The following is a 15,808-nucleotide window of genomic DNA, read 5'->3' on the forward strand; positions in this document are numbered from 1 at the left end:
AAACCACCCAAGCACAAACCCCAGTGAGGTCTGGGAAGGCAAGACCACGGCAGGAGGAGGAAGAAGGGGTTACCCTTAACTCTTCAGGCTGGGATGGAGAGCAAAGGCTGCAGAGCTGCAGAGACAGGGAATGAGCAGCTCCAAGCTGGAGAGCAGCCCTGCCCTTGCAGGGCCCCATCCCAGCCACCCTTTTTTTTACTACATTAATCTTCTACAGATGAATCCAGGTGGGTCTGAGAGCAGCTCGGCCACCAGCAGGTCCCCAGGCTTTGATCCCGATTTACCAATAGCCAACCTAAGTTCTCCAGCCTTCATTCTCCTGCTTGGCCAGCACCAAGCTGGGATCACCTCCATCCACACTCAGGAAAGCAGCAAGGCACACTCCCCACTCACTCTCATGGAAATACCCCACAGCTCTAGGGAAGATGCTCTGTCCAGCTCAGACAGCAAATATCAATAATCAATACCAACCACAACAAAGCCACAAGCACAGCTGCACCTGGCCTTGATGCCACACAAGGAGCACTCCCACACAAAAAGGGCTTGGCAGGCTGAATATCCTGAACTTCACCTCCCTGGCCCAGCAGCTTCCCATATCCTGCACCCTCAGCCCTTCGTGCAGCATCTGGAGCTGAACTTCTCACACCAGGTCCATGAGCAGCCCCATCTACCTCCCATGTGCTGAACCTTAGAAGGTTGAGCAGAAAGCTCCTTGCCAGCCTTGCTGTTAATGCTTTCACAGTCTGTGCCCATCTTGTCCTTCGTGCTGCCTGTTCCTGGGCAAAGCCCAGGGAGAAGTGGGAAGGAGTTGGGCACTTGCAGCAGCAGCAGCCGCCTCCAGTGGGTCTCTCCAGCTCTGTGCTTACCCTGCTGGGGCCCCGGCAGCAGCACCATGGGAGGATGATGTGTGAGACCCTCCCTGGGCCATCTCCAGGGCAAGGCTGCTCTGGAGCAGCCCGTGCACTCCTCAGCATGGCCAGACTGCAGGCAGGTAGCCTGGAAAGCAGAGCAGGCTTCTGGCTCCAGCTCCCCTCTCCAAGCACACAGCTGGGAAATGCAGCCCACGCCCTTCACAGCACTTCTCTTCACTTTTAACTTCCGAGTATTTTAATTTGCAGGAATCGCCTTCTTTCATGTTGTGAAACCGTGTTTCTTTCTCCCTCTGATCTCCAATTTCGCATAGAAACTGTCTCCTTTGATATGTCTTGTTCACATCAGTCTGATCAGGCAGCTCCATAATTGTTAGTGATTTTCAAAGAACTGGGATCCTTGTCTAATACCCAGACTTGAGAATTCCTTGCTTTTTAAAATGTTGTTCAAGCAAATTAGATTAATTTAATTTCTTTCTTCCCTTTGGGAACAGGATGCCTCTTGCTTTGGTGCCCACATGCTGTCTTTCATTTCTCCAGGAGCACCCAGCTGTAGTTCAAGGGGTCACTCTGACTGAGGCAAGGATTTGCACAGGTAACTGGAAGCAGAAGGGGAGCTTGGGATACCTCAGAAGAACTTGTTCTGCATACATGAACAGAATCCAGGCAGCAGCAGCTCCTCTGCTGCAATTCCTGCACCTCTGTACCTGCTGCAGGCCACTCACCAGCTTTGCAATATGCTGCACATGAACCATGGAGAGCTGGAGCTCTGTCCTGAGGCAGTGCAGACTGAGCACCATGCCCTGCCCTCTGCAGCCAGGATACCTCTACAGCAGCACAGCAGGACCTGGTGGCTCCCCTGAGCTCCTCTCAAGCCCCTGGTGCTCTCAGCTGTCCCCCTGCCCTGGGGGCTCTGCACTCCTGGCACTGTTGCTGCCCCTGTGCTGTCTCAGCCCTTGCTGAGTGTTGGGGTCCTGCCTGATGTTCAATGCCAGCCTTCCACAAGCTGCCTGCTAGCAGGACACAGCCTTTGGGAACAGTGATTTATGGTTCCTGCTCACAGCACATGCCAACACACACAGCCTGCTGTAGGGGTAGGACAGAGCCCAGCGTGCACAGGGAATGCTGTGGCCTCAGGCAGTGCAGCTCCAGCCATTCTCCTGGACTCCAGCTGTGCTCTGCAGCATGGGAACCCAGCAGAAGCGAGGGCAGCAGTGCTGCAGCTCACACATCACCTCCCTGCACCCCTCCCAAAGCTTGGGTGGCCACAGTGCTGACTGTCCTGCTCTGCCATCCCAGGGGTTGGACTTGTGCAGCCTCATCATCACCAGGCTGGCCCTCAGAGCTCAGCGAGGCTGGTCACCAACACACCTGAGAGGGGCCTGCTGCCAAGGGGATGGGCAGTAAAGACTAACACAGGGAAGCCACATTGCTGTCACAGGTACATGAATTCCCCAATCTCAGCCAGCAAGGCCTGGCCCCTCAGAGAAGGGCAGACCCAGCTGAGAAGGGGCTGGCAGTTCTGCATGGGGACACTCAAAGGGATGATGTCTGAGCAGCCCTGGGGCTCAGAAGAGCCGCAAGGCAGCACACAGAGGATGCCCTGAGCTGGGGGAGAGGCACCACTGAAACCAATCTGAACCACAGGCATACCCTGTGAGCCCCTTGCTTTGTGAGGGTTTAGTCCAACCACCCAGCATGGTTGTGAGCCCCTTGATTTGTGAGGGTTTAGTCCAACCAGCCAGCCTGCAGGAGGGAGGGGGCTGTGCAAAGCCAGAGTCAATGCACAGCAGGCAGCTGGCACCACCACGACCCGTCCCCAGAGCACGGCTTAGGGCTGAGACTGAGCGCTCAGCCAAAGGCTGGCAATCAGCTCAGAGGATTTATCCACTTGTTTTTCTTAAGCCACCTTATTTATTTTTCCCTTTTGGCTCCCTAGCTCTGCAATCCCTGAGATTTGCAAGTGGTTTTTGTGGGGTACAGCGGGCTCAAAGGAGTGACAGGAGGGAGGTGCAGCTTTCCCAGCCCAGAGCTGACCAAGGTGTGACAGGAGGGAGGTGCAGCTTTCCCAGCCCAGAGCTGACCAAGGTGTGACAGGGGAGAGGTGCAGCTTTCCCAGCCCAGAGCTGACCAAGGTGTGACAGGGGAGAGGTGCAGCTTTCCCAGAGCAGACCTACCAACAGGGGACAGCTCGGCCACGCTGCCGATGTAGGGCCCCTCGAGGAAGCGCGGCTCGCTGTCATTGATGTCCTGCACCTTGATGATGAACTCTGACTCAGGCTCCAGCAGCTGGTCCGTCTGTCTGTCCCGGGCCTGTGCCCTCAGTGTGTAGAAGGTTTTCTGCTCGCGGTCCAGGCGCTCGGTGGCGTGGATGTCCCCTGTGATCTCATCGATGAGGAAGATGGTGCCCGCGCCCTCCCCGGAGATGGTGTATTTGATGGAGCCATCTCCTTCATCTGAGTCCGAGTGGATCTGCCAGGGAAAGAGGGAGAGGGTGGGAGCAGGCTGGGGATGTGCTTGTACCCAAGCCCAGCCACCTGCCCATGGTCCCTGTGTGATGCTCCTCTGCTCTTGTTGGACTGGACAGTGACAGAGAGCACCACCAGACAACTCCTGCTGGTTGACATGAAGGCCCAATAAATTGGAATTTCAGGCCTGTCTTTACAGCTCTGCAGATTACAGATTCTGCCAGTGCCCACCCCCACTACAAACCAAGGGACAAACCCCTTTAATAAGGGGTTACGAGATGATGGAAAAGCAAAGGACAACTCAACTGCACTCCAAAGAAAGAGGCTTCCCTCTTCTTCCCTCAGGATTCTGGCAGCATGGGATCAGCTCTCCCAAGCTGCGCCATCAGCATCTCCCACCTTCTACACAACCAACAGTTTTTTCCCTTTAATTGCCCAAAGTCCATCCTCATCCACCTGCTTTGCCTCAGCCACAGCCACCCTCCATGATCTGGGCAGCTGGTGCTGACACGTCTCCTTGCTGGAGAGCTCACACACTGGCTGCACCCCTGTGCTGGGTTTATGTTGCAGGGCAACAGGGGTCACAACATCCCATCATTATGCCCAGAGCCCCACTTCGACAAAATCTGCAAAAGAGTGTGACAAATCGGCTCATGTCCAGGACTAAAAACAGACCCTGAGGAAGATGCCTTTGCAGGCAATCTCTGCTGCTTCATTTTTTAATTAAGACAATGTTTGGAATTAGGGAAAGAAAGGGTAAACAGCAGCTCCCCAAGGACCAAGAGCTGACTGGAATCCAGGCCAGACGTCCAGAGATAATTTTATTGGTGGCATTAAACTGAGTTATGAGGTTTTTACAATCCAGCCACTTATGAGAAATCTATTAACAGTAACTGGACAGGCAGAATGCATCTTGACAGGGAGCAGCATGGGCATTAATTGGGACAATCCATAATGGGACAGGCCCCCGGAAAGGTTTCATCAGCTGCTTTCATTTGTTTCCTACAATTTTTGCTTAGAATCAGCAAAGTCATGTCCCCCCTCCACAAAAAGAAAAAAGCCGTCCATTAATCGGCTAATGAAATATGAAAATGTTTATGGGCCATTCAATCTTCCAAACTGCAGTTCTATAATCCACCTTTCAGACATACAGCTCTACCAGCAAGAATTTATACCAGAGCTGCCTCTTTTTTTACGATGCCTTCATTATATTTGTCTTGTTAGATACAGTTTATGTATTTATTTCACAAGTGAGGGACCCACACGTTAGGCAATTCAGTGCATTTTGCACAACATTCACAAATTACTGCCCATGGTGACATATCTCTCAAGGCTTGCCTGGAAGGAGACCTTCACTCAGCTCGCAAATAGGGCTGTGAGCCCAGCAGAGTCTGGGACCACCGGGATGGCTTTGGCTGGAAATGTGCCCATGGGGTGGTCACCCCACCCTGGCCATCCTGCCCTGGTCTGTGGGATGGTCATCCCAGCCTGGCCATCCAGTCTCCACCCTCCCCACTCGCTGGGGCAGAGCTTGCTGCCCTCTTCACTTTATCATCCTCTCCCAGCTCTCAGTGCTACTCTGTGAGCTTTTCAGAATGAAGGAGCACCAGGTCTGTACAGTGCAGGCAGCAGAAACCTGCATTTCCTGCTCAACACCGGGCTCATGATTAATAATTAGGCTAGAGATAAAGCATCCAGCACCACATTGAGCTCTCAGCACATCCTCTTCACATATTTGCTCATCACTGACTGCTTGGAGCAGGCACCAGCATCCCTGCAAACCGGAATGCTAGGAAGAAAAATGGAGCCTGGGCTCAAGGGGCTGCAGAGATTGATTTACAGGGGAAGATTAAAAGAGCTAAATCTGTGCTGCTTGGCTAAACAACAACTAATGGGGGAGGGCCGGATGGCAGACTACAGAAACATGAGGGGAGATGCCACAGAGCACATGGCAGGGATGTTCTCCCCTCCCTGTCACAGCAGGCAGGCTTGGGGAGCACCACGCAGCCCCAGGGCTCCCTCCACCCCTGGGCATGGCAGGACACTGATGGCACACAGCTCTGCTGGGCCCCAAGGGCACAGGGACCACCCAGCCCTGCCTGCAGCTCAGCCCCAAGAAAGGAGAGCAGAGTCTGGGACATCCAGAGGGAGGACAATAGGCTGATCTGTCCCATTTGTTAAACAGGAAAATTGTTTCCTTGTCCTAAAAGACTACAACCAGGATTCTTACCAAGCCATTAATTACATACTAATAATTAAATCAAAATTAAATATGAACAGAGGTGCACATTCCTTATTAAAAGCAATTAAACAGAAAGCACAGATACACAAATAAAAAATGGCTCTGGGGCTAGAAAAGAAAGAAAATCAAATAAAAACTAGCCCATAATAAAGGCGCACTCTGTTTGCTCCAACTCATAAAGCCCGAGTTCATCAATTTTCTTTAAATATTAGCAACTTAATTAAATCTGCTTTTTTCCCTTTAATCCTCTCCTCTATCTAAAATAGATCTGTCCACATGCAGAAGTTTGTAACTAGTGCTGACCCCATAATTCTATTTAAAAAACCCAAAGAAATCCACATCAAACTGACAGCAGCCTCAGGGGAAATTACAGTTCAGAAGAAGGATTAGCTAGAGAACCCAGATTTTATGGAAATGGTATCGGCCCTCCAGAAAGCACATGTAGGTGTGTGAGAGGCATCCACGGAGGGCAAGCCCCAGTGCAGGAAGGCTCTGGACCCACAGATTGTGCTAAGAGGGCTGGCACATTGCTGGGGACAAGGAGTGTCCCAGGCAAGCAGGAAAAGCCTGGCCCTGGTGCTTCCAGCCCTGGGGATCACAGGCAGAGCTGCTGCTGCTGTGAGCCAGGCGGGTGACGTGGTGGGTGATGTGGAAAGGGGCTGTAAAACGGGTGAGTTGTGGGTTTGGGTTCAGCTGGAGCAGAGGCAGAGCCAGGCCTGTGACAGGCCCTGTGCTGCTCCCAGGGGAGCCATGAATTAGCTGGGCCTGCTCCGAGGGCGGCGCAGGAGCGCGGCTTTGAGTGTCTGCTGAAACGGACACAAATCACCACTGAAATCCCCGCTGGCCCCCAGCCAAGAAACCCATTTTCAAGCTCCTCCAGACTCATGCCCAGACGGCTGAGGCCATCAGACAGCCCTGCTCTACAAGCTCTTGGGCACTTTCCTTTGGGGTGAGCGCATGCCTCCAGCTCCAGTGTGTTCCTCTGACTGGTCTCAACAGCTAGCACTGCCTTCACCCAAATACAAACAACCCATCTGCCTGATGTGTGGGGCAGCTGCTTCTCCAGAGCTCCCAGAAAGGGATAAAGCCCAGAACCCCAAGGTGAAATGCTCCTTCAGCCTCAGGACACCTCAGGAGTGGAGGGAGCAGAGGTCCATGTCCAGCCTTCCCCAGAGGTCACACACCAGGGAAGTGTGGTGACCTCCTGGCTGCAGACCCAGTCCTGCCCAGCACGGCATTGTCACCTGTCCCACAGAGACAGGGCTTCTTGCACCCATCCCCAGACATCACAAGAAGCCAGTATACAATTGTAGGAGTGCAGATGTAAATCTTGGTGTGTCCTGGGAGCACATTAACCTCACCACCCCCAGCAGGGATCAGCCTCCTGCCATCACAGTCCACAGAGTATTTCTCCAGCCAGGCTCCTGTGAACAACCTTCACATGGACCCTCTCTCTGCTCAGCAGTGCCAGCATTTCCACCCTGCCCCTGTCCCCCCATGGAGACACCAGGCTAGCTTACCTTCCCCACATAGAGCGGCTCCGTGCCCGTGTACTCCTCCACCACAAAGAACTGGTTCCAGACCCAGCCACGCTTCACTCTCCCTCCGGCCAGCAGCGCAGGGTCCCCGGGCTCGCCAGGGCCCTGCCCCACTGTGTGCATGGCCCAGCAGCCCAGCTCCTGCATGGCACACAGCAGCAGCAGCATGGTGCACAGGCAGCCCTGCAGACCCTTCGCCATGGCACTCTAGGGGGCTGCATCAGCAGGAGCTTCTGGGTGTGCAGCCAGCATCCTTTAGGGAGAAGCAGGAGGAAAGTCCACACTAGGAGTGTGAGGCTGCCTGGTCAGTGCAGAGCATCCCTGTCCCTGCTGCATGCCGTGCCCTGTCCTGCCTGAGTCACATGTGGGACAAGAGGTGGCCTGGGCTGCCCGCTGCTGGCGTGGGAGCAGTCAGTGCTGGTGCCTGGCAGGCTGCTCCTGGGTTTCCAGAGGAGAGTGTGGCAGCTGGCATTTGTCCTTGGGGACAGAGCTGCAGGGCTCCGTGCTGGGCTGCCGTGGGTCTGGCTGGGCAGGGGGGTGATGCCCAGCCTGCTGCCCACCCTGCCTGCGGGCACACGGGGCACACACACCCGCTGCTGGCATTCACAGGAGGAGGAGGAGGAGGAAGCTCTTCCACAAGGCTTTTCACAGAGGAGTTGACAGGATGAGCTGCTGTGGCCAATGTCTGCCTGTCCTGAGGCAGCCTGGGACTATTGTGCAAGGAGTGTGGCAGGGCAGGTGTGTGTGCCACAGGTGCAGCTCACAAGGCCATTTGTAACTCCATCCCAGTGCCGGCTGAAGGGTCCTTGGCCCAGATGATTCCGGTCACTTCCATTCTCTGCTGGCTCATGCAGGGAGGTGCAGGGCAGTCAGCAGCATCTCCAGAAGCCTGGAAAAAGCCAAAGTGTCAGAGCTGGTGTGAAAACACGGCCCAGTGTCCCCCTGCACTGCTCCTGCAGCATTGCTCAGTATCTCCCACCCTGCTCTGCCCCAGGTGCTCCACTGCCAGGCCAAATCCCACAGGTCCTGCCAGAACAGCAACACAACAGGGAGGGCTGCAGAGCTCCCAGCACTGCAGCCATCTGCTCCAGCAGGGACTCAGAGACCAAGGATCCTGCTGACAAGGGCACCCCCTCACCACATGGTCCTGGCTGTTGAGAGGAGCGAGGTGTGTGCCTGGAAGGAGGCACTGGTGCCCACCCACACTGCTGGGAGATGCGCAGCAGCACTCCTGGCACAGCACAGGACCAGAGCACAGCAGGCAGACAAGGCTCACGGTGAGGGATGCCAGCCTCTGAGCATGGGAGGTACAGCCAGTGCAGACATTCCTGCAAGAACCTCTCTGTCATCTCACCTCTGCAGCCACAGGCAGCAGAAAAGCATCTGCTCAAGAATTTGCCACCTGGCTGACTCTAAAGGTAACAGTTTGAAAAAGGACTCTGGTGTAAGCTTCAAACCACCCTCAAGGCTCTAAAGGCTGAGACATGAGACCTTCAGTCAAAGGTACATTGCATCCAGTGAGCACATGGAGAGGAGCCTGACCAGGAGATGGGGATGCAGCATCCATCTCTCCCTGCACCAACACCCTGAGGTTCCACCAGAGCTCTGCAATGCCAGCCACAGCCTGATCTACTCATGAAACATGCACCAGCCTGCAGAATTCATCTCCTGTCAGCTGCTCCTCTGGAGGAGCAGAGGAGAGCAGAAAGAGGGTGAATGGAAAGGCAAATGATCCTGGGCTAGGTGTCCATCTACTCCCCACAGAAAGGGAACCGGGCTGTGCTTTGCACAGAGCCCTGCATGAATCTGAACAGTTCAGAGGAGGGACAGCTCCCACATATTTCTCCAGCCCTTTCCCTCACTTGCCATTCCCCTGTGTGACCACCAATGGGGCCATTTCCCAAACAGGGAATCTCTGCTGCACTCCTTCCTGTCTGCATTCACTTGTCTGGACAAACCCTTCCCTGAGAACCACAAAGCATCATTCTACACTGCCTGCTCATGGCTCACAAGTTTTGTGTCACACAATGTGCACAAATCTGTTCACCAAAAGGTCTCACACACATCCCGCCTTATGCACAGCCAAGATCACTCACACTCACTGGCTCCTTCTGTCTATTTCTGCCTCATTCGTGTGCACACCCATTTCCTGCCCATGTACACACACTGCATTCCACTCACACATGCACATCAGCTGTCACATGTGCCAGCCCTGTGCACTTCATGCTCCAAGGAAAACAGGGTCTCCAGTGTATTTTTATGTTGGCAATCACGGTACAGAAGCAGTAACATTGCTGCCACCCCTCCTCCTTGCCAGCCCATTTATTGTAAAGATATTTCCCCACCAGCCAGGTGAGTTGTTGGCAATGTGTCTTGCAGCCAGGCCTCCCTAAGCAGAAATGCTTCCTGTCCCTGCTCCCAAAGGGCAGCTGGTGAGGGTCCCTATCAAACCCAGAGTATTTAACTCTGTACACTCAGGGGAGCAAGATGGGGGACAGACTGAGCCATCTCTTCCCACACAGAGGGTAAAGTAAATTCACAGACCAAATGCAGAGATTGGGGTCTGGAGCAACAGAACTGGGGCTGCCCAACCCACAGCAGGCTCCAGAGGAAGACACTCACAGAACCAGTGCAAGTGTGCTTTATCACTCTTACCTGGCTATACAGAAGATAAATACAGCCAGACATAGTGCACTCACTGCTGTCACAAACAGCACCTCTCCCAGCTCTCACACCTAGGAGAGCTCTGGTTATTTTGGAGTAGGTTACCCAGACAGTGAGACATGTCAATAAACTGAGCAGCAAAAGCTGAGCCAGAGCAAGAGTTTCAGGTCAGCAGCAAGGGCAAACAAACAGTAAGTGTGGGAAGAACACCCTGCCCAGCATCTCTGCCTGCCACTCTGCAGCACTTTTACAGGAAACACCTCTGGTTGCATCCAAAATCTGAGTACAAGGAGCTGTAGCTGGTAAACTCAATTGCCAGAAAGAGAATTTAGAAAAGAATCCATCTGCATGTGTTCTCAGGACAGCTATGTCAGCCAGAGCCTTGGGGAGAAGCAGCCACCACCTGCTCAAGTCTCCCATTCTGCTCACCCACCATCCTGCCCTTGCCATCCAGGAGCAGATCCAGCCACACTGATTTATTAAACCCTGCCAGAAGCCTGACAAGGCAGCAGTGCCAGTGCCAGAGTGCAGTTCTGCAACACTGAAGGCCTTCTGAACACATGGGGAGGCTGCAGGAAAGCCAGTCCAGTGGAGCAAATCCTGGCACCACAACCAACATCAGCATCCAGGGTGTCCAAGTGAGCTGGCACAAAGGCAGCACATTCTCAGTGCCTCCAGAACCCTGCACTGGGGCACACAGCTGGCAAAGAGCACCAGCACTGGCTCTGTGACAGCAGCAGGAGCCACCTTGATTCCCCTCATCACACCATCTCACACCTCAGGGACATCTGATTTCCTCCAGGACACAGGAACCCCAGGCACTCACTGCAGGCAGCCCTGTGCACACAGAAATGGCAGAAATGGACGCTGGCCCTCTCTGTCAGTCTGACCAGAGTTACAGCACACCAGTGGAAGCAGCCCAGTCCCAAACAGCATCAATAAACCAGTAACAAGTTTAAATGCACACACACTAAGGCAAGGCAGGAGAGAGGAAGTGAGGGCAGAAGAAGATACTGCAGTGGGTGAGCTCCACTTGAGCAGAGCTGCTCCCTGGCTGGCAGACAAGCTGGCCCACAGTTCCCAAGGCAACTTGTTCAGTCCTGTTGCATCTGAGCACTCCACAGAGCAGATTCTGCCATGGAGAGAGAGTCCTGCTGAGCACCCATGGGGCTGGGCAGCGTTGCTGTGGGAAACACAACCTCACGCACAGTCTGAGCTATTGTGCTGGGTTTATATTTCACAGATTCCTCATCTGAGCTGATGCAGTTTGCTGGTGTCACGTGCCCAAAGTTCAGCTGCTCTCAGCTGAGCTGTGTGCTGCTCTTCCTGTGGGCAGCAATGCAGGTGCTGTAACCAGAGCTGCTTCATCCAGACATCAAAGCCCAACCACAGAACCTGTGCTGAACTCCAGTCCCCTGCACCACAAAATGCAGGCCCAGAGACACATCTGTAGCCAGGCTCATTGCCACAAACCAGATCCTCCTTCTCCAGTGGCAAATTCTCAGCCTGTGTCTCTTCTGTGACAGCTTCAGGGTCACGTCTCTCCTCAGTGTGCAGAACCTTTCCAGCTGCACATCACACACCTCTCACAGAGGCTGCAAAGCCAAAAGCCCCAAGTCCTACTCCTGCCCTTGCAGCAGCAGGAATGAAGACATCCCAGAAGGTCCCATGCACAGGAACCAGAACTGTTTTCATCTTTTATGAAAAATCTTTTCTTTAGGATTTTTCCTCCTGAGAAGCTGAGAAGCCTCAGGAACAAAATGTAAACAATTATTATCTGCTGCTGTGGAATGCAACAGGTGCATCTTTGACTGGCCCATGTTGGTTGTTTCTAATTAATGGCCAATCACAGCCCTGCTGGCTTGGGCAGAGAGTCCAAGCCAGAAGCCTTTGTTATCATTCTTTCTTTTTCTATTCCTTGCTAGCCTTCTAATGAAATCCTTTCTTCTATTCTTTTAGTATACTTTAAATACAATTTATATCATAAAATAATAAATCAAACCTTCTAAAACATAAAGTCAAATCCTCATCTCTTCCCTCATCCTAAGACCCCTGTGAACATCATCACACAGGACTAGCATAGTGTTTATTTCCCTGTATTGTTGAAACCTTTCACCAACAGCTGGAAGTGCCCCTTCCCCCTGCCACACCTGAGCAGGGGGGCTGTAAATAACCATGGGATCTGCTGCTGCAGCCAGCCCAGCCCACAGCAGCACACATGTTCCCACGTGGCAGCATGCCCAGCACACCACAGCAAGCAGGTTTCCATGCAGAGTGTGAAGCACCAGACCCTGACACTGCCCCAGGCCCAGGGTGATGTCCCCTGTCCTGCTGCTCTGCCTTCCCCACCTGCAATGATCAGCACAGCTCCCCCTGCCCTCCCCAGCAGAGCTCGTGCAGTTTGTTGGTGTGCATTTGGCACAGCTCTACTGTACATCATGTTGACAGTAGAAATTACATCCTGAGCTTATGTTTTACACTGTGCTCTGTCAGAACTCACCGCAGCCCAGTGATCAGGACAAATTGAATAGCATCCCGTCCATGTCAATATTTATTTCATTTTACAAATGCAGGCTGATGCAGGAGAAAGTAGGCAGGGGGAGGGGGCAGGCAATAGCACACCAGGGCAGCAGTGCCCAGCACACCACAGCCCTGCATTGCTGCCAGGAGCCCAGGGAGGACTGTCCCACCCAGAGGGAGGCAGCATCCCTGGGATCTCATGCACACAGCTCTGCTGGAAGGGCTGGCACACCAGTACTGCCCCTCTGACAAGCCCTAATAATTGGTAAAAAACACAGAATTGCCCACCAGGTACCAGAAGATGCAAAGGCAGGGAAGGAGAGCCCTCAACCCCAAGCTGCAGCCTCAGCAAACATGAGCTTGGATGTGCTGCTCTGGCTCCCCACTCCTCCCAGCAGAGTGGCAGCAGCATCAGGGCTGCTCCAGCTGCTCAGAACAGCCATGGGGATGCTACAAAGGCTGCTGAGGAGCAAGGCAAGAGCAAGGCACTGCTTGTACCACCCTCCAGAATGCAGAGCCACAGCATGAATACCAAGCATAAGAGAGGAGCTCCTTAAAGCTGGGGCTTTCTTCTGCTTTACCAGAGGACACAAGGAGAGGAAGGCTGCAGTAGGAGGGTTGCTGGACAGAGACAATTCCCCAGTCCTGACACCCACAGTCCTCCTGCTGCTGGATTAGCTGCCTGCAGAATGAGCTCAGGGCAGCACCCCTCACACAGCTGCAGCCCTGCTAGCCAGCAAAGCCAAGGAAGGAGCAGAAGCAGCACAGCAGGGACAGGGACAGTCCTTGGGGTGGGGACAGCACCTGCAGGCAGAATCCCAACCCCATGGCTGGGAACTGGGGGCCTGTGAACTCCCCTGCTCCTCACAGTGTGCTCTTCCAAGGGCAGATCCTGCAGGGACAAAGGGGCCACAAGAAGAGCTGTGGTGTGCCTGCATCCCCAGGTCTGGAGCAGGGATCTCTGACCAGTCGTGGGGAGCCACACAGAGTTACAGCACACCAATGGAAGCAGCCCAGTCCCAAACTGTGGTTCTGCCAGCTGTGGCACTGAGCACAGCTGCCTCACAGGGAGGCTGCAGAGCAGAGCATGGGGAGACACAAGAGGCAGGCTGGAGGTGCAGACAGAGCACAGTCACAGCTTTGTCAGTGGTTTGCAGCTCTGCTTCCAACAGGCAGGACTACAGCACACCTGGAGACAACCCAGGACAGAAAACCAGACAGACAGAGCTCCTACCTGACTCTCAGCAAGCAGCCATGAGTGCCCCACTGTCAGAGCAGCAAGAAGAGCACAAGTTTCACACCAGTTTGTTCCCAGAACATGCAAACCCATCTGGAGACCTTTTCTAAATAGTGGGGCCAACCTCCAGCACCAACCAGCCCCCTCCATTCCCTGCCCAGCTCCTTCTGACCCCACTGTGCCTCTACCTGAGAGCTCAGAGGGTGAGCACTGGCTCCAGCACCATCCAGTGTCAGCTGTGTCACCTCAAGGAGCAGCTGAAGCCACGTGCAAGCACAAGAGCAGCTCTGGGGGTCAAATTAGTGCCAGCTCAGCCTGCACCCCACAGGGAGCCCACCTGCCTCACATGTGAGAGCGTGGGCAGCACAGCAGCCCAGCCTCAGACAGCCCTGCTGGGACATGGGGCAGGGAAAGCAGCAATTACTCCCAGAGCAATTCTTTCCAGCTCTGCCTACAGAGCAGCACGGGCTGTGACCACGGCTCCTCCTGTTAAACAGGATTCAAATCTGCTTAAAGCTGGGCAAAGGAGCAGGCTGGCTCCACACACCCCCCAGATCTGTTGTGTGCAGGTAATGCAGGCATGGCAAGGCTGCTGCAAAGCTTTAAGATGGTTCATAATCTCCAGGCCTAAGGCTAAGACATGAACTCAGGCTCTCTGGAGCTCACTTTCTCTACTGGATATTGTAAGACAAGATGAGGCAAATACAAGTTTTTAGTTTTTTTTTTTTTTTTTATAAACTTCCCCTGGAAATACAGAGAGGAGAGATGAGGCAATCTCAGCAGACATAAAACACTGTCAACTCCAGGCCAGGCAGGGGTATCACAGTCAAGCTTCCAACATCCCACATGCTGTCTCTTGACAGGAGATGCCAGTACCACACCAGGCACTTGGCCAAGCACCCATCCACATCCCCACAGCTCCTCTGCAGCATTCAAGAGGCACCTCAGGATTCCCCCTTTGGGCTGGACAGTGGAATGCACTGAGCCCTCTGGAATACTCTGCAGCTTTAGAACACCAGAGACCAACAGCACAACCTGGCTGCAGCTCCCACAAACCAGTCCTTGGCTGGAAAACATGAACACACATCACTAATTCTGTAAGGAAAGGCAGCACTGCTGAGAGAGAAGGTGTGGGATGCCCACTCACACCAAGACAGATGATGGTCACAGGCACTGCACTGCAAGCTCCCATCCCAGCAGATCCCATCGGTGCTTTCATTTAAGTCTCAATGTTCACATAAAGCTGGACAAAGTACCAGAATACTGGTGCCACATCTGGTGGGAACATCTGGAAGCTAGACAGGTTTTTGCCACTGCAAGCTCTGCTGTAATTGGGGTTTTGCCCATTGCATCCTCTGCTGAAATGGATCCTGCAGAAGGCAGACTCTAACTCAGTGTCCTTTCCAGAATATCACCAAATTTTGCCAATCAAGAGATATTGACCTGGATAGCACTGTGTACAAATGCTGGAGATCAGTGGCAAAAGGATCCAAAACTCTAGAGGCTTTTTAATTAAGATATTTAAATTACTTTTGTCTACTTACACAGTGAAAGGGTCATGCAACCAGTCACTGGATAACCATTTCCCAAATGCAGGTCCAGACTGTGCAAGGCAACATTTGGTAGCAATCTGCCTTTCAGCAAGTCCTCAGCCTTGATAGAGAGCCCAGCAGACAGACAATGATAAAATCAAGTTCTCTCTCTGATGTCACCACAGCCTCAGCCTTAACAACAGGGCAGAAAACCCATTATCCGTAGTAAAAGTTTAGTCATGCTTATTTTTGAAGTAAATCACTGGATTTCCTCTTTCTGCTTCCTTGGAACTGTTCTCTCAGCAAGGAACTCCTTCATCTGCCTTTCTTCTCAGATCAACTTGCACGGGGTTGAGGAAAGTTGTTTTGGCAGAGGAATGTGTACCTACACAACGCTCAGCTCTGTATGACTAAACATGCCTCTTTCTCCCTTCTTTTTAAGTTGCTTTAAGTTTAATTATTGTCCGCTTTGATGCTGCCTTGAGAAATTATAATAGAAAAATGAGGCAACTGCCAGAGCAGGAGCTATTCACAACCTTTTGACTTCTCATGTTCAGTCACTTTCTGCTATCAGACACACTGTGAGGAACAGTATTTGTTAAAGCTCTCACACAAGCATTGTTTGGAAAGAAGTATTTTCAAAGTTTAGGAGGGTGGTTTTTTTTTTCCTCCAAATCTTCTCTAGTCCAAGTTTCAAAGAAATTTTAATTGCAAAGAAAATCTCAACATTTGCCCTAG

At 53.0% G+C, this 15,808-nt stretch overlaps 1 protein-coding gene across 2 annotated transcripts in view; it reads right to left on the minus strand.

Moving 5' to 3' along the window:
* The window catches only part of CDH22 (cadherin 22), a 79,486-nt gene that overhangs the window by 45,630 nt on the left and 18,048 nt on the right, over nucleotides 1-15,808 (minus strand). For both annotated transcript variants that reach the window (XM_064729628.1, XM_064729629.1), the window contains exons 2-3: nucleotides 7,100-8,006; nucleotides 3,047-3,341 (exon numbers count right to left, since the gene is read on the minus strand). In XM_064729628.1, the coding sequence (XP_064585698.1) occupies nucleotides 3,047-3,341; nucleotides 7,100-7,318 (514 nt within the window). In that variant the 5' untranslated portion in view covers nucleotides 7,319-8,006. The remainder of the gene's footprint in view (nucleotides 1-3,046; nucleotides 3,342-7,099; nucleotides 8,007-15,808) is intronic.

This window comes from Zonotrichia leucophrys, chromosome 20, assembly GCF_028769735.1.
Source record: "Zonotrichia leucophrys gambelii isolate GWCS_2022_RI chromosome 20, RI_Zleu_2.0, whole genome shotgun sequence".
NCBI lineage: Eukaryota > Metazoa > Chordata > Aves > Passeriformes > Passerellidae > Zonotrichia > Zonotrichia leucophrys.